At 55.0% G+C, this 17,828-nt stretch overlaps 6 protein-coding genes across 6 annotated transcripts; 2 read left to right on the forward strand and 4 right to left on the reverse strand.

The window, feature by feature from the left end:
• Positions 1–223: 223 nt before the first annotated feature.
• On the reverse strand, positions 224–971 carry N656DRAFT_715579 (uncharacterized protein; the record flags this gene model as incomplete). Its single annotated transcript, XM_064812056.1, has 3 exons — positions 224–436; positions 509–782; positions 895–971. Coding segments are annotated over 3 exons (564 nt in total), but the record flags the coding sequence as incomplete, so codon positions are not given.
• A 686-nt stretch (positions 972–1,657) lies between these two features.
• On the forward strand, positions 1,658–3,787 carry N656DRAFT_715779 (alpha/beta-hydrolase; the record flags this gene model as incomplete). Its single annotated transcript, XM_064812079.1, has 6 exons — positions 1,658–2,325; positions 2,397–2,829; positions 2,885–3,026; positions 3,084–3,200; positions 3,260–3,424; positions 3,486–3,787. The coding sequence occupies 6 exons, from the start codon at positions 1,658–1,660 to the stop codon at positions 3,785–3,787; spliced, it is 1,827 nt and encodes a 608-aa protein (XP_064667219.1).
• Positions 3,788–5,732: 1,945 nt separating this feature from the next.
• Positions 5,733–6,641, reverse strand: N656DRAFT_759359 (ClpP/crotonase; the record flags this gene model as incomplete). The annotated part of the gene is made up of 2 exons (XM_064813193.1): positions 5,733–6,325; positions 6,380–6,641. 2 exons carry the CDS (start codon positions 6,639–6,641, stop codon positions 5,733–5,735), a joined length of 855 nt encoding a protein of 284 aa, XP_064667220.1.
• A 730-nt stretch (positions 6,642–7,371) lies between these two features.
• On the reverse strand, positions 7,372–9,967 carry N656DRAFT_759363 (uncharacterized protein; the record flags this gene model as incomplete). The annotated part of the gene is made up of 3 exons (XM_064813194.1): positions 9,764–9,967; positions 9,602–9,688; positions 7,372–9,542 (listed from the first exon to the last, which is right to left on the reverse strand). The coding sequence occupies exons 1-3, from the start codon at positions 9,783–9,785 to the stop codon at positions 7,372–7,374; spliced, it is 2,280 nt and encodes a 759-aa protein (XP_064667221.1). The 5' UTR covers positions 9,786–9,967.
• A 196-nt stretch (positions 9,968–10,163) lies between these two features.
• N656DRAFT_782891 (uncharacterized protein) lies at positions 10,164–11,483 on the forward strand. Its single transcript, XM_064815842.1, has one exon. It carries the CDS (start codon positions 10,575–10,577, stop codon positions 11,322–11,324), a length of 750 nt encoding a protein of 249 aa, XP_064667222.1. The 5' UTR covers positions 10,164–10,574; the 3' UTR covers positions 11,325–11,483.
• N656DRAFT_782892 (uncharacterized protein) lies at positions 11,391–14,317 on the reverse strand. Its single transcript, XM_064815843.1, has one exon. The coding sequence runs from the start codon at positions 14,118–14,120 to the stop codon at positions 11,637–11,639; it is 2,484 nt and encodes an 827-aa protein (XP_064667223.1). The 5' UTR covers positions 14,121–14,317; the 3' UTR covers positions 11,391–11,636.
• Between the last annotated feature and the right edge of the window lie 3,511 nt (positions 14,318–17,828).

Here is a 17,828-nt window from a genome sequence, read left to right on the forward strand (position 1 = left end):
GAGAAAGGCTTTCTACATACGCGTGGGCTTCTGGCAGCGACAAGAAGATGGTTGCTGGCTTCAGCTCTGACACTAGGAGATCCCTCGTGCCCTCTTCCGGCGTTATATCGTTGATTATGGAACGGAGTTGACCGTAGACCGAGATGAGAAGTTGTCGCAGTTGTGACACCGGTACCGGGTAGTTCGCGCCATTGGTTCTCTCGGAAGTCTGGTTTGCTTGACGGCGGTCGGCCTCATGCAATATCTTGACGGCGTAGAGGACGTGCTGTATTGCCTCGGGTATGCGGCCGCGGACGCAGGCAAAATAAACGAAGAGGAGCGACGCGGTAAGCATGTTATACACAGTCTCTGCCGATTGGATACCGGAGGGGTGGGCACCGGGCTGAGAGAGAGCTGCAAGTTGGCGGATGGACTGGTTGCATTGCTGCAAAGCCAGCTCCATCCCACCGATGCCACCATTCTCTCCACCAGTCTCTAGGGCTTCAGAGGCAGCCCCGAGTGCTATGACGAGGTGGCGGATTGGACGGTAGTGAACGGCGGCCAGCAGCACGCCGCGTGCCCAGAAGGACGAGTTGAAGGGCCCGCCCAGAGAATGGCAGGCGTGGGTCTGGAAGTAGTAGAAACTTCGTCTTTCGGATGCCGTTTCAAACAAACCTGCTGGCGATAGTGCGCTGGCTGGCGGGCTACTACGAATGGTCGAGCGGTACCCGTCACATTTCCGGCCACTTTTGACGCAACGCTGGCAGTGCGGCTTCGCTTCATCGCATTTAACCCTCCGTGCCCTGCAACGGCCATGTGGCAAAAGTGCGTTAGCTCAATGCGGGCACCCGATGGAAATATCATGGAATCTTGAAAAGATCGGCAGGCAAGGACGACATGAGTGGGGATGCGTACTTGCAAGTCAAGCAGCCAGTCCTCACTTTGGCGTGGAAGGCGCGTTTTGGTTCACGCGTCGGATGGTCGAGTTCCATCCTGATTTGCTCCTTCCAGTTCTTGAGGAGAATTTGAGATTCTGGGTCCACGCAATCGATGCTCACATTCGTAGCTCTCACATGACAGAGTAGGATTGCGGGAATGGTTTATTCTTTGGTGTTGTGCACGTGTTTAATTACCCTGCTCCTCTTGGCTGCCTCTCGCTCTTCCTCTCGTCATCTTTTCCGAGCATCTGTCGCAAACTCGCGAATGTCATGTGACTTGTACGACACCACGAATTGGGGTCTCACAGATGAAATGAGACAGATCCATCTTGGGCACGCCCTGCAGTGCGGCTCAGGTACCAGCTTCTGGAAGTTCTGAATCTCAGCCTCTCAAGAGAGCCATGTGGAAAATCTCCCTCCGGGGACTTTGGCCGGCATGACCGATGAAGGTTCCGTGTGGTTTGGGTAAGTCAACGACTAAGAGGAGTATACGACACACTACCTAGAGCAAACAATCTGGAAGAGGAACTGAATAGAGAACTAGTGCCTTAGTCACTACAGTCGCTACCTTGCTCATCCATCATGCCCATGGAGTCACTTGTTTTGTTTTGCAAGTGCCAGGCGTTGTCTTGGGTATAAAGGCGATCATCTCAGTCCACAGAAGATGAGACCCATCCCCTGACCTAAAGCATCTCATTCAGCGATCTATCCTCTGGAAGTGATCTTGTCGCCCTCTCACAATGATCCTCTCCTTCGGAAGCCTCCTCGGCGTCAATCTTTTGGCCCAAGCAGCAAGATGCGCATTCACTCCACCAACTCCTGAGACCGGAAAACTCCAGATAGCCAGGTCGTTGCTGGATCCTCGAGTTTCATTATCCTTCAAGCAAACCCACATCTGCGAAACGACACCGGGTGTCAAGTCCTACAGCGGTTACGTGAACCTACCCGCCGACGATGCAGAGGGCCGACCCTACGACATTCACACCTTCTTCTGGTTCTTCGAGGCGCGCAAAAACCCTTCCAATGCCCCGTTATCCATATGGCTTCAGGGTGGCCCCGGATCTCCATCTATCATCGCGGCGCTGGGAGAGAACGGACCTTGCTTCGTTACACGTGACGCAAAGGGCACCGTTCTCAACCCGTGGTCGTGGAACAATGAAGTCAACATGCTTTACATTGACCAGCCAGTCCAGACCGGCTTCTCGTACGACAGGCTTATCAATGGAACCATTGACGAGACGCTCCTGCCCTATGTCGTGACGCCATTGCCGCCGTCAGCGCCTCCGCCCGATTTGAATTCGACCTTTCTTCAGGGAGTCTTCCCCTCTCAGGACCCAGCCTCAACCGCGAATACAACCTTGACTGCGGCCCGCGCTGCCTGGCACTTCATGCAAACCTGGATGAAAGAGTAGGCACCAGCCCTCTTCGTTTGTCATGCTCACAACTTGGGAGCTTCTGCTAACATTCGGTTGCCAAAAGATTCCCCATCTACAAGCCCAAGACCAACAAGATCAGCATCTGGGGCGAATCGTACGGAGGGCACTATGTCCCGACCTTTGCCCATTTCTTCTCAGAGCAGAGCCGAACGAATCGAAACGACAGCAACGTCATCCCGTTGACTATCGACGCAGTTGGACTTGTCAACGCTTGCATTGACATTCTGACGCAGATGCCCGCCTACCCTCTGATGGCATTCAATAATACGTACGGACTTCAGATAATCAACGAGACCCAGTACAATGCCGCTATGGACAGCTTTCCCGCATGTCGCAACTTGGTAGAGAAGTGTCAGTCCCTGGCGGATGAAAAGGATCCGCTTGCGTTGGGCAATGTAGCCGAGGTCAACGAGGCTTGCAGCGAGGCCTATTATTCCTGCTTCCAAACCATGTCGGGGGCTGTCGAAAACAGCGGGGTGAGTCCAGGGAACTCAGCTACCCTTCCATTTTGATAACTGACCGTGAGCATAGATAAATGTATTCGACATCACGGCCCCAGTACCTGGGTCCTTTCCCCCTAGGTATCTTGCCGGCTATCTCAACTCCAAAGAGATCCAACTGGAGCTTGGCGTGCCGCTCAATATCTCGGGTTTGTCGATGGCAGCATTTGAAGGTAAGGCTGAGATCTGCCCATCACGGTTAAGCGCTTCATGAATAACCCCTTTTACAGCCTTTATGTCGACCGGCGATTTTGTCCTGGGCAAAAATTTGGCAAAACTCGGGGACCTCCTGGATCAGGGGGTTAAGGTTGCTCTCATGTACGGGGATAGCGATTACCAATGCAATTGTGAGTGCCAATCGCGGCAGTGCAACTCGGGAACACGTCAACTAATCATGTCACGGCAGGGTACGGAGGTGAGCTGGTCAGCTTGGCCATCGAGTCCAAGTTCAGCCAGGGGTTTCGTAGTGCCGGCTACGCAAATATTCAAACCAACAATACTTATGTTGGGGGACTTGTTCGACAGCATGGCCCCTTGTCGTTCTCTCGCATCTTGGGGGCCGGACATGAAGGTGAGTTTTCTGCCCACCAAAGTAACCCACCTGGCTCTTTCACATGGCTGACAGAAAACAGCCCCTTGGTACCAGCCCGAAACTTCATATGAGATCTTCAAGCGGGTCATGTTCAATAAAGACGTCGCTACCGGCAAAGTCCCGATCGCAAAGTGTGGCAATTACTCAACCACTGGCCCGGACAATGTGGCTGGGGTCATGAACGAGATGCTCTCCCATCCCCCGGTCGAGTGCTATTTGTGGAACATTTTCCAGACTTGCACCAGCTCGCAGACCGAGATGCTTCGGAACGGCACGGCTGTTCTTCAGGACTATATTATGGTTGGATACCAGACGGGCAATGGAACCATTCACTATTACTAGACGAAGGGCGATACCACAAGTTTAGTAGACTGGAGTTGGGACATGCAAGGAGTCCGATAGACCAAGACTAATACCTCCGAGTTACATTTAGTTAGAATAGAAATGAAGAAAAGAAGCAGCGCCTGCCCTTTCACGCTTGTCAACTCGGCGAACCACCGTTCATTACAGTGTTTTGTCTGGCATCATATTGTCACCGTAGCCTGGTGCCTACTAGTACCGCTTCCACTTACAGGCCGGGTAGTTGGGACAATATTCTTGAAGCCAATGTGTACCTCCTTTCTTCTCCCTCGCGAGGCTTTCTTCGTCACATTTCCTCCGCTCCCTCCAACCCTTGCAGAACGACCACACACGTGGGGAGTCGTGATGCTGGCAGCCACACCTATATCTATGCACCACCCATAGACACATTGTTTACTTTGGCAACTGTAGCCGTGGGAATTATTGTTCTCAGTTGTCGCTCGGTTTGATGACGGTTGTGTAAAGTGAACGTTGAGCGATTTGTGCCGTGAGGTAGTACCGTGACTAACACAACGTACTTGACGGACTCGGCGGACAAACAGAGTGTTACAGATCTTGCTGCGATTTACGGGGAGTGGGAGGGTCTAACTGACGCGAGAGTTGAAGTCCCTGAGACCATAGGGGACTGCTCGTTTCACTTATATGGGAATTTTCGAGAACGCCAGCTGGCAAATAACAGTTGTTTCATGCATGTGGCCACATAGACTCACAATCGTGCGCTGGTAATCAGTCCAGTATATCCCACGGACAGACTACTAACTTTTAATTGTATCTTGGACGACAGAAGGCGTCGATGGAGTAGTAATCCTCGAGGTCACACAGCATGGTCACGGAGTGAATTTAACGAGAAACAACACATGCAGGCAATGAACAACGGAGTGATGACCAGTACAGGGGCAATAGGGGGATGGCATCTACAGTGCTAAAGGGGAAGGTGTAGAGTCAAGGGGAGCCTCCTACAGAGGTACCTTAGTTGAGGCGTTCAGTAACTACAGCCATTGAGGCACTATGGTGTATAGATCGCAGGCTGAGTGTGCATTTGAGATTGTGAGTGTGCATGTGGGTTATAAGTCAAGTCCTCCTTCCTACTTTCACCCTCCTACGGGTAGATAGCGGAGTGGGAGGAGAAGATGACCGTGACATATCAGAGAGGCCCTCAGTTCGACTCCTACTTAACCAAGCACGACTCTGGGATCCACGTCGCATGACTCATTGACTCTGGGAGGCGGGGAGGCATCTCCTCGTATACTCGCGTGGGTATTTGTGTGTGAATTTGCGTGTGAATGTAAATCTGTGTGCAAATTTGTGTGCGAGTGTGGGAAAAGGTTGGAGGTTGGAAGAAGCGGTTGGGATCCCCAACACACTGTCAACTTACGGGCGACCCCAGCACATTTAATCACCGTCGACTCGCAGCCAGGCTTCACCCAGTCAAGGAGGTTACAGGAATGGCAGAGCCAGTCGTCGGATAGTTTTGGGGTGAGGTCAACGCATGCTTTGAGAAGAACGTGCCGGACATTCGCATGCCGGAGCTGATGTTTACATGCGAACGCGCAATCTACATCGTCCTCGAGGATCATGTAGCAATCAACATTCACAGAAACAAGTTGCCTAGCTGGATCGCTAACCGCCCTATTGGGTGGGATACAGCGGCTCGGTCTTGCTGAGGTCATCGTTTGCGCAGATTCCGGCGTTTGGAAGGTCCCAAGCTTTGCTGGTAGGATCTGGAGGCAGCAATAGCTGCGGGGGGGCTTTGAGTCCTGGAGTCAATAATCCAACCCTAGCATACTGAGGGCATTGACTGCCTGGCAGTATCAAGGGCCCGGGGATCCTCGAATACCCGGAGGTGGTAAGGAGAAGCAACACATCGCGAATTGCAGCATGCTTCCTTTTCCCTGGTGCCGGTGCTCCCCACCGCAGGCCACGCTTCTTACAATTTACTATCCTTCCACACGGGCTTCCTCTTCTCAACAAAGCTCTTGACCCCCTCCCTCATATTCTCCCCGCCGTCAATCCGCCCGTACATCCCCCTTCCCAAAACGTCGGTCGCCACATCCGGCCCAATCCCCTCCCAACCAAGCCTCAAGCCCTCTCTAGACACAATAACCGCGTCCGGCGAGTTCCTCGCAACCTCCTCAGCCAATTTCACCGCCACCTCCACCACATCCCCCTCCCCCTTCTCCTTATCCACCACGAAGTTCACCAACCCCCACTCCCTCATCTGCTGCGCCGTATACCCCGTCCTGCCGAGGAGTGCCATCTCAGCGGCCCGTTGGCGCCCGACGGTACGGACCAGCCTGGGCAGCGCGCCGGCCAGGGCAATGACACCCCTGGTGACCTCAGGCAGACCAAACCGGGCGCGCTGCGCATCGGCCACAACCAGATCACAGTTAATCACCATCTCCATACCACCCCCCAAACACAGCCCGTTAACCGCCGCAATGACGGGCTTCTTGCCCCCCGACCGGTTGGATAACCCACCAAACCCGCCCGCCGCGCGCAGCCACGCCTCGCCGCCACCGTCTCCGTCCCCGAGAGCCCTGATCCTTTCATCAGGCCTACTACTACCACTGGTACTAGGAGTAGAGGAGGAGGAGTCCCATTCACGGAGGTCAGCGCCGGCGCAAAAGGCGCGCCCCGCGCCCGTCAGAACGGCGCACCGCAGCTCCGGTTGCGCGTCGTACCACGCCCAGAGCGCGGCCATGGCCGTGTGATGCGCCGACGGGATGGCGTTGAGCTGCGCCGGACGGTTGAGCGTCACCAGCATCACGGCCGGGTGCGGGAAGGAGATAAGGGTGTAGGGCACCGGTGGGTGGGGACTCGGAGGGAGGGTGGTCATTGTTTTTTTGTTTTGTTAGGTAGGACTTTATGAGGGATGAGGTATGCAGTGGGGGAGGTGGAGGTGGAAGGTTGGCGATGTTTAAAGAGTTGAACTTCCAGTTGTTACGTGCCGAGCTGATTGACTGACACCAGACAGTATGTATTTTAAAGTGAAACGATTTTGAATGTCTAAAATCGGACGATGTAGGTGCTTAAAGCCTGTATCAGGTGCAACTGCTATCTCGTAGTCAATTGCATACCAAAGTAAGGGGAGCTGTTGAGTTATCTACCAACACGTCTAAACCACCTACGCTTTTGTTGGTGCTGGGTAAGGGGACTCGAGGGGGAACGGGGCAGGTGGCAAGGGGCCGGCCGAGCCGAGGCTCCCGGGAATCCAAACTCCGGAAGCGGGGGTCTCCACAAGCCGGACTTCCATCGATTGGCTACCCTTGAACACCGATTGAACTTGGAGGAAGAGAGGGCCTATAAGCACCATCCTGGTAGTTGGGTAAAGCGGGCAAGTGTGCAGTCAGCAATGTGTTGCGAGGACATCTGTGACAAGACAAATTAGTTTTCCTACAAAACCGCCGGTTCCAATTGGACGGGCCGTTATCTAAATGTACACGAAGTGCATGCTATATTGCTGGTCACCGTCCAGCGTTGTGGACATGCCCAGTCCCGTATGCCCTACCCACTTCCCAAGCCAGCTTTCAAGTTTTGATACCACAATAGCTCCAGTAGCCCACTCATCACGCCGGCAGGCCGCGCTTCTCACTCTCTGTAAAGAAGATTACCATGCGCCACAGCTTCTTGACCAAGTCCTCGGCATCCTCATCAAGCGCCTCGCCCAGTGTCTCAACCAGCTCGGCAGGCTTCTGGTGTTTGCGCACGTGCTCCTCCACCATGTCAACTAGGAACTGTTCTTGCACTCCCAGATACTCAACCACCTTCTTCTCCACAAACGGCCGTAGCTTCTCGCGGATGACTGACTCCTCCAGGTAATCCCACTTCACGTCCCAAGCCCACAGACCCTCCGTGTCAACCGGAATCTCGTGGGCAAGCGCGCGGACAGCGTTCTGAATGTCCTCTTCTGTCATGGCCTTGGTGTCTGTGATGGGCTCAAACTTGATGGGCACCAGCTGCCGCTTTGTCGTCTGCTCCTGCTCCTCGTCGTCCAGGAGACCTTCCACTTCGGCAACAGTCCGCCGAGCAGTAGCTTGCCGCTGAGCCGCCTTCTGAGCGGCAGCGCCAAATGAAATGGTAACCCGCTGGGGCGCCGCAGGGGCAGCCGGTTGCCTCTCCATCTCCGCAGCTTGCCGTTCGAGGAAGGAATCGGCCATATCTCTGGCATGCTCCATGTCGGCCTCGGCCTTGCGAAGCTCCTCCTCCTCGGCACGCCGATCCATGTCATCCCTTGCCATCTCTGCAGCCCGAAATGCCGTCCGCTCTCGGATCCATTGACCGTGATCGCGGTAATAGAGGTGAGATTTCCGTGATGCTTCACGGTCGTCGTCCCAGTTCTTATCCTTCTCCAGCTGCTCCTCTCTCCTACGCGCGAAGCCCTCCGTCTCAGACCTCTCGCGCTCCTGCTCTCGCTCCAGCGCTGCCGCCCGCTGACGTTCGCGGTTAACCCATTTGCGCTCTGCCTCGAGATACAGTTTTTCCTCTTCTGCCCGCTGTTTAGAGAGCTCCCGCTCGTATAGTTCGTCGTCGTCGGCATCCGTGTCGTCATCGTCCCGGAACTGTGGTACATGGCCGTTTGTGGAGCCACCATTGACAAACTCGACGCCTCGGTTCTGGCCGCGGGGACCAGACGGCGCATTGGGGACGCCGCGGGGTCCGAGCGGGACCATGTTGGAGTTGGCTGGCGGCGGTGACGACTCCAGCCGCGATTTGCGTGGCGCGCCGTTTCGTTGACGCTCCTGCTCCTCAAACTCCTCCTCGCGCCTCAGGCGTTCCATGTCTCTCCGGTTACTTCGCTCTCTGAATGCTGCAATCTCGGCGGCAACCGTCGCGCGCATCTCAGCGGGGATGTCGGCAAGATCGTCTTCTGGGGCTAGCGGGATGTTGATGACCTCGACGTTGTCGCCTGGACCACCTGCTCCGTTGCCCATCGCCGTGTCACCATCAGCATCCCGCGCCTTGTGAACGCGGGGATAAAACAGATCGCGGATAAACTGCCTCAACGCAAGTCTCGCCTCGCCCAGCCTGGCCTCCATCCCCGAATCGTCGCCCCTGCTCTCCTTCCAGGATTCCAGGTACTTGAGGGTGCTCGGATCGACCTCGACTTTCAGCGCCACCTTTTCGATGCCCTCAAACTTGTCGTCCTCATCGGTGGGCGGGTTCTCGGTCGGGGATTGCTTCTTCGCGGGCACCTCGATGTCTTTGAGTAACTCTACTGCAGCAGCTAGCGATTCGGGGTCTTCGTACTGTGCGAACCCAAATAAAAGCCCCTTGTGCTCGGAGAGATGCGACTGGCCCGAATCCCACCGGCGCAGCCTGCCGACCGTGCCCAGCAACTTCTGGATGCCCTCCTCGCCGCCGACACCGTCGGGGATTTTGTGCACAAAGAGTGTCCGCAGACGCTCCTCTGTGGTGGGCGGCACTAGGGACTGCATACTCTCTCGCATCTGCGCGCGCGACTGTTCGGTGCCGCGCTCTGAGCCAAGGCCCGGTCGGCCCGAACTAGGTGTGTGGCTATCTTTGCGTTCGCTGGCCAGAGACGATCCCGGTTTTGCGGAGGTCATGCTGGCGCCTAGTCGGATCACGGGAGCGTTGAAATTGATGTTGGGCAGATTCGGCGGCGGTTGGAAAGATGCAGGAAGGCCGCTTGGTCGATTAGCCTGTGTGGTAGTACTGGGCGGCTGGACACCAGGAGGCGGTGCCATTCCAGGGGCAGAGGACATGCCTGGAGGAGGACCTAGACGAGGACTAGTGAGTAACCAGACGAAAGCAGCCGGAAAGTTGATCACAACGTACCTAGACCGGGCGGCGGGGGCGCCATTCCAGGTGCGAGAGATGCACCTGGATACGGCGGGTAGCTCAAGGGAGCGCCGTAAGGCGGCACTAGAGCAGCAAATGTCAGCACGTCACCAGCGACCGTTGACAAGGATGAGGGGCAGAAAACGAGGCTTGACCGACCTCCATACGGATTGTACGCCATGATGGCGCGGAGAGGATCGCAACTTGGGCGGCTGTGCTTATAACCTCGGATATACTGTTTTACTCGATGCACAGAGCTTCGCAGTGGCGATCAGCAGTGGACTGAGTATGAGCGCGATGCGATGGTGAAGTCTTGGTGGCAGTCGCTTTCGCGAAAAGCAAAAGTCGCTAGTTGACTTTCAGGTTACCGCTCAAGAAAGTTGCGGGTGGATGCACGGACCATGCAGGAAAAGCCATGCCTGCAGTGCTGTAACCGTATACTGTAAATATCTATTTCTCACACTGTTTTATGCACGGTATTGAGCTGCACCTGAGTCCCAAGTTCCTCGATCCAATTCAACATGCGAATTTCTTGTCCTCGTACGTGATAACTCCGTATGTATAAGTCCGGTCCAAAGAATGGCACTATTAGAGATATTTCAGACGATCTTGTATTTTCTGATCAAACTGTTGACGGAGTTGGAGGCTGTGAATATTGCCCCAGAAACCTGGACACAAGTACAAGCTACGACCGGACGCGGAGCCAAAATTTACCGATATCAGTCAGGTCCATCAATTCCCGCTCAGGTTAGCTCCTCGTCAGCCAATTCTGTCGGCGCCAGGGTAACTTAACCGGGCGCGACTTCAAAAATCACGACAAAGCATTGCAAGCCACATATTCGAAAGCCGAAGGCGGGCCGTCCATGACCGATTGAGTGCGTCCCGGCTCGCTACTGCTACTTTCGGTACTCTACAAACAATTCGCTGATCCTGATCTGGTCATGCCAACTCAATAAAACAGCATCACATCATGGAATTCCGCCATGCTGTCCGGGCAGTCTGGCCCTCGGCAGCCACCCGGCCATGTCTACTCTCAACTACCCGGCTGCAATTCTCCACAAGCAGTCGACTCCTCTCAGAAGCCGCGGCTGAAGCTCCCCGATCATCACCAGCCGAAGCGTCACATCCTCAGCAGACTGATCGGGCCAAGACACCGCCGCCCAACTCGCCCGCCTGGAGCCGAGCGGTGCCGCGCCCGCCGCCAATCCAGCGAAACACCTTCTTCATCGACCCGAAGCAGCGCGGTCAGGCGCAGTCGCAGACCCAATCGCAGCAAACCAACAATGTGACCATCACAGACCCTGCCCAGCTGCCCTCGCAGATCCGCGCCGACATGGAGAAGCACACCACCGCCACCACCACCACCAGCAGCACCATCAGCAGCATTGCCGCTGGCCTGGGCTCCCCGGGGACGCTGTGGAAGGAGGACGATTTCCTGCAGCGGTACTTTGGGCCCCAGCAGGCCGACCCGCGGCTGCGGCCGTCGACGGGGCGCACCATCAACGTGCGGGGCAACATCGACCCGGGGCGGGCGTTTGCCCTGCTGGAAAAGAGCTGTGCGAGGAACAAAGTGCGGAACGACATGTATAAACAGCGCGAGCACGAGCGGCCGGGCCTGAAGCGCAAGCGGCTCAAGAGCGAGCGGTGGCGGACCCGCTTCAAGTTCGCCATGAACGCCGTCATCAAGCGCACGCTTGAGTTGAGGTCTCAGGGATGGTAAACAAGGACAGAAAACTTCGTCCCCAAAGGAAAGGGGCACACAGGGAGTGTTGTATGTATAAAAATGGACCGTGGAACTAGATCGGGCGGTTGCATTGGCTGTTGTGGATGTATAGTGACATGCATAGAATCTGTTTTGTTCCATTTGCACCCTCCTGCTATACCATTGGCATTACATACTCCGTAACAGTCATTGACAGGGGCATCATCGACGTCCGGTTCCCATCCAGACGCACCATGCAGAAAACATCATCATGAATCAGTCCGCATCACTCATCCTCTGATTCTCATCCACTCGTTTTCGTCCCTGACCTCAATCCCAAACTCCCCTAACAGGCGTGCCGATAGGGCTAGTTTTGATCTTGGGCCGGCTCATAAAAACAGCCTCGTAATCATCCCCGGTCATCAGCTCCTCAGCGAGCAGCAGCGTCGAGTTCGTGACATCCCCACGGCCACCACCTCCTCCATCTCCCTCCTCCTCCTCGCTCAGAGCAGGGAAATAACTCACCCTCGCACCTGCGCCGCCCGGAGTTTGTTGCTGCTGCTTGCCATTCCCAGTTGCCTTCCTCAGCGACCGCCTCCGCTCCAATCGTGCCTTTTGCCGGGCCGCTTCAAAGCCAGCCATGCTGCGCCTTGTACGTGAAACCAAATCCTCATACGCGCCGTCCCCCGCGGCATTTCCATTTCCATCTCCGTCTCCGTCTGCGCCTCGTTCCCTTACAACGGGAATTGCCCCCGGTGGTGCAGACGCGCGCTTGAGGGTAAGGGGGTCCGGCGGTTCTTCGGGGGCACCACCGTTCCCGTAGGGATCGAGGTCATCCTCGTTGTCGGCGTCCTCGTCGGCCGGAACGCGCAGGTTCGCGTGCGACGTGCGTCGCGCCATTGACAGCCGGGTGCGTTCGGCCAGGGAGAGCGCACGTCGGGGCTTCTTTACTGGTGACGGGGAGGCGGCGCTGACCGAGGCCAGGATCTCGTCTGCCAGCTGCTGGGTTGGGGAGAGCGGTGGGTGTTCTGGTGATGGTGGGGGTTCTGGAGATGCGTTCACAATACGCGGGGGTGATCGGTCTCGCTGTTGGGGAGGGGGCGATGGACTGGGTTTGGGCGGCGGGTTCCTTCTCAGTCCGGGTCCTCGCGTCGGGGAGGGTCCAGTCCGTTGTCCCCTTGCTGATAGAGAGTGGGATTGCAGTGTCGCTGAGCGGCGGAGTTGCGTGGAGCGTTTATCTTTGTGCTCGCCGTTGGGATATGGATGATCGTCATCGAACGTCTTGGCTTTTCGGAGCACTGGTTCGAAGGCTGGTTCTTCCGATACGCGAATCGGTTCACGCCGCGATGAAGATGGACGCGGCTGCACCGGAGCCTCGTCGATATCGCTGATATCGGATATCGCCTCCGGCTCCGGCTCCGGATCAACCGACACTACTCTCCTTGGCACTAGCCTCTCGAGCTGCCGCGGTCCCTCAAAGAATGAGGGGATGCGAGGGGCATCCGAGCCGGAACTGGTGGCCAACTGTGACTTGAGCCCGCTGATGAGCGCCTCATAGTGGCTATCAAGCTGGCAGGGTCTGGTAGACAGCACCTTCTGGGAATCCAAGCGGCTGAGCTGCAAATTCTCGTGTGCCCTGAAGCCGAGATCAATGCCCTTCTGCTTAGGCTGTGGCTCAGCTTGTTTGGTCGCCGGCTCTGCGCCAGTCTTTCCAAACATCCGTTGGCGAAAGCCCTGCCACTTCTCCAGTCTTTCCTGTTGGCTCCGTACTCTGTCCTCCAGTTGCGTAAGAAGTCCGGAGGGCACCTCATCTTCGAGCTCAGCCAGTCGACCGGATTGCACACGCCTCCAGACTCTGTCAAACGGGGCGGAGAGGATGCCGTCCTTGCGCGCCCTGCTGTCACCGTAAAGCAATGTCTCCATCCAACGTTCATTTCCCACCCAGTTGTTTCGAACCATGCGAGCAACTTCGCTTTTTTTGTTGCCCGAAATGTCCATGCCTCGGCCATTTCGCCCTGCAGTCTCCGCTTCCTTCCGCCTCTGGCCAATAGCCTTCTCTTTCACCGATAGCACGTCTGAAAACTCCTTGAACCTTGCCCGGGCGACGTTCTTATCATGCAGTGTGCGCCGGAGAGACACCTTGTGGGCCAAAATAAGGGCCGTAAGCTCTGAACGATCACCTGAATATCCTCTGTTCTCGAGAGCAAACGCCTGGGACAGCGCGTGGTGCTCTGGCTCATTCAGCTGTTGCTCAGCAACCCGCTTCTTTAACACGGCCGAGGAAAAGACGGCCAGAACCTCCTCCAACCTCTCTCCCTTGCACTCGTCGAGCATGGTTTTGCGTACGACGGCATCGCGGCCTAGAACGCCATTTTTCTTTGCTTGTTCGAGGCTTCTGAGAAGGGCAGCACGCAGGTTGAGTGACTGCACCTGGTCGAGCGGGGGAAAGAAGGGCTGTAGCTTGTTGCGGGCTTCTTCGGGGTCCCAGAGGGCGAAGAGGCAGTAGAGTGCCCACTCGACGCACTGGATGCGCTTCTTTTGCCCCTGGGCCGCATCCTTGGTGCTGAAAGTTAGGGCGTTGATATCGGGCCAGTCGGGATGCCGGTCAAGGTCGAGAAGACGGAGATTTCTGAGGAACAGCGCAATGTTAGAGACGCCGGTCGGAGACGCGGCGGCCGGAGGAGCTCCGGCCGTTGACGATATTATGCCAGGTGGGCCCGTACGAGACGAGTTCTGAGCCGGCTTGCCAGGATTCGGCGGCACGCGGGCCGATCTTGTGCGGGAGAGAGAGGAGGTTCCGCCGAGACTCGCCATTGCAGCATCGTCGCTGATGTTTTGGACCCGAGTCAAAGGAAAAGTCGTGGGAATGTCGGCTGGTTTTCTAGGCGCAGATAACTAGGGATGTGTTGGCAGCAGTTAATCGACAGCGCAGGGCGGCCAAGAGTGTTGTCCCTTAGTGCACACGTGCTACGGTGGTCGGCAGTCGGCAGGCCCCCTACGGCTAGTTAAAGGTTGATTCGGCGGTAAACAATGTAGTAAGGGTCGATTGGGACTCGGCCCGCTTGCTAGCGATTCCTCGGCAGTTACGATAAGGGTTCGGGTTGGACTTAGCGCTTTTGGCCTATCTTGGCCTAGCTCTGTTTACGTATTCAGGATTCCAACCTCCACCGATGCAAATACAGCAGAGGTCGAGGACACGAAGTCTATTCACACGTTTTCGTAGTCCATTTACAAATGCCATTTGGCTTGTCTCTTAGACCTAGCACATGATAAGAGCAGTTCAGCAGACCCAATGCCCGATGCCTCTCGATGTATCATACAGCCGACTGGCAGAATGTACACACAAAGTGATATTGCGCTAACTCTGCTGCTAGCATCCCATCAAGTTAAACGACTCCTCGTCCTAAAGTCCCTAAACGGACCCAAGGTATCTTTAGTACCCAAATGCCCAACTTCCAATGCAGAAGCTGCAGTCAGACGCCCTGACTGGCTCCCCAAACATACCTTACCCCGTCTTTCCCTTCCCCCAAAGGAAGACTCACTTCATGATGAGTACGTTAAGCCAATGGCTCTCACGAACGAGACTCGTACACAAAGACGATGCTTATAATCCGGGCGCCCGGGGAGGAACCCAACCTACGTCGCATGGGTCCATTGTGTAAGCGACCGACACGCCTGGCAACCGAGTTCTGGGCCAGGTTAGCAGGTTCACTGCCATTGCAGCCTGGCATCGCCAGCTCCCAAAGCGAATTTCGAGGCATCGTTCATCAGGAGATTCGCGGACGATGTGGATTGAGTCAATATGGAAGCTGAATACTCCGCCAAAGAAGGCCATCAGGTGTTGCTCGTTGACAAGCCGAGACGGACCCCACACGAGAATGGCTCGGCTGTTCTCCCGAGGGAGATCGGACTGCTTGACGCGGTGCCGATTGTGGATCACAGTGGCATCGTACCCTGCGATGCTGAATGGCTGTTGCCCATAGAGGGTGATAAAGCGCTGTGCCGCGTCCAAATCGAAGAATACCACTTTTGCAGCCGCCGTGAAGTTTCCACGGTATAGTTTTGGCTCGTTGATGTGCGTTGCATAGATCCGGCCGACATTTCGTATGTGGGCCAGGAGCACGGCGTAGGTAATAGTCGGCGGCAGTCCCAGGATGAAGAAACTGCAACTCTCGTTCAGTGGAATATCCGCCGAGTGGTTGTTCGGGTCAAGATGGTTCCCTCTGTAGTTTGTCGAGCAGCCAGTCATCAGAAGTTCCTCGACTGGTGCAGCTCGGGGTGCAACCAGCCCTAACTCTTCCAGCAGCATGTGGCTGGGGCGTACTCCGGGCACCGTAGGGATGACCCGGGCAGTCGCTGCAGAAAGGTTACCGTTTCCACTCGCGGCGAGTTTGGTTAGGGTCCCCGAAGCGGTTCCAACAAGGCCGCCGCCGGTTGGGATAAAATCAGGCCTGGAAGGGTCCAGTCCGGCCTGAGCAGCGGTGGGCCGACACTGGGGTGGGCCGATGGTAGTAGAAATCCGAGCTTCCTCCTGTCCCGACGCATGTTCTTTCTCCATGCCCTGCTGATGAGAAAGTTCAGCCAAGTAATCTGCCCATCTGGAACGGCCTTCCTGCAAGACTTCTAAAATTTCATTCCACTCGTCCTGTTCATCGAAGAGCTGGGCTGAGCCCTTAAAGCTATCGTCAGCCTTGTTCGACATGCCGGGATCCTTGAGTGAAAGTACTACCAGCTTGGTTAGTTTCAGCTCCCGACACGAAAGGGGGTCAATGAACAACTTACCAGATTAGAATCAGTTGCTCGTTTGTCAATCAAAGGCTGTGGGGGATTCCTCACTAACCCTTTACTGGTCGTAGGTTGGCTGAAGAGCTTGTTGTGCCTAACAGTGTTGTGCTGATCGTAGAATGCAGTGTTTGTCTGCCTGATGAAGAGTGTTGGTAAGAAAGCATAGAAGGAGAAATGGATGGAATTAAGCTAAGGCACTCATTAAATTTTTTTATATTTGTATGGATGTGCTTTGGAGACTTAGGAGTGACCAAAACAATCAACTTGTGAATCTCTCTGCTCTTCACCAGCGTGAGTTGTAGGCCATGTGAGCTCCAGGGGCCCGTGAAAGTTCTGAATTACCTTGCGTGTTTCTGGGATCTGTCCAGGCGAATGACAGAGAATTCAGTTGTTGTGTAGGCCTTTCTGACAGCGAATAGCTTACCCAGGACGGTCCACTTCTTCAAAAGACCTTCGATACGTCCCTGTTGAGAACCGGACAGATATCCTCGTAACATCTCTTATATTTGGTTTATTTGACATTATATCTAGTGGCAGAAGGGGCTCTCCGCAGTGATTTTGAAGTTTCAATACGCCGGGGATCAGTGTGAGGAACCGATCTAGAGTTCCACGTCAGTTAGGGACAATGGGACATCATAACCAGTAAGAGAGATGAGATGAAATCTGTTGGCATTCTCAGTTTCTAATCCCCCGACAACTTGAAGGTTTCTGGTGGGTCCTTGATTAAAGATGATGCTTGAGGGTTGCCTCCTTACTGAGCAGTAACTAGTGAACGTTTCCTGGTTGTTCACCCGAAACTCCCGTGACATGTTGCGGCCTCGTTGAAGCCAAGGGTAAGAGTAGTCGAACAGGGACACTTCTCGGCTTCCAAACTTCTCGATGCTCCCAGAAGATACATCGCATATGTAGACGGAACGCGTCGAATGGAACTAATGTAAAGAGTAGCGAAGCGTCTCATGGTGTCAGGTTCGTACCTTCCCAGTTTTGTCGTGGAGAGACATCAATTATGGCTTGCCGGAAGGGGGATAAAAACTTGCGCTCCATAGACGATTCATGACCCGGATTCTACATCTGAAGATCACCGTCTCAGAATGGCTCTGTCTCTGGGAAGGTATACCAGCTTAAGTACCGCAAGGTATCATGGGTATGTGTATGGTAGCGCTTCAAAGGATCTAGAGGACACTTCGTTGTCCCCTTTTATAAAGATCTGGTAACCAAGTCAAGACAATTTAGAGAGCTCGTGTTTGTGTCCTGTCAAACGGCTTCGGTAGTTCAATACTTCAATTTGTTCCTTAACGAAGAGTCATCAATCAATCAGTGCACCAACACTTGCCCAGCTGCAAGAAAGGCAATACTAAATACCGTGACATATATATCAAGCCATCATCAGTATCCGTATGGCGGCAAACTTCTGGTAAGTTGAGACATTATGTTTCTGTGGGCACAGCCACAAACTTCACAATTTGTTAAGCATTGATGCCACTGGCAGTTGAATATGCCCGGGCGTCTTATGCGTACTGTACCTTAAGTTACCGACCTACCGACGCAGGCAAATCCACTCCACATGTTTATCCTTTGCCTTAATATAAGCAGATTTCAGGAGCAGGATTTGGCTCAATCAAACATCATTGTGAGTGAGAGCAAAGTTTGCAGCTCAGTAGCCTTTTCCCCCGATGCCAACTACTATGCTGCAATCCGACTTCCATACCTCGTCTCAAAACTCAACAGCGAGCCGCG

Source organism: Canariomyces notabilis (genome assembly GCF_033297395.1).
Source record: "Canariomyces notabilis strain CBS 508.74 unplaced genomic scaffold N656scaffold_24, whole genome shotgun sequence".
NCBI classification, from domain to species: Eukaryota; Fungi; Ascomycota; class Sordariomycetes; order Sordariales; family Chaetomiaceae; genus Canariomyces; species Canariomyces notabilis.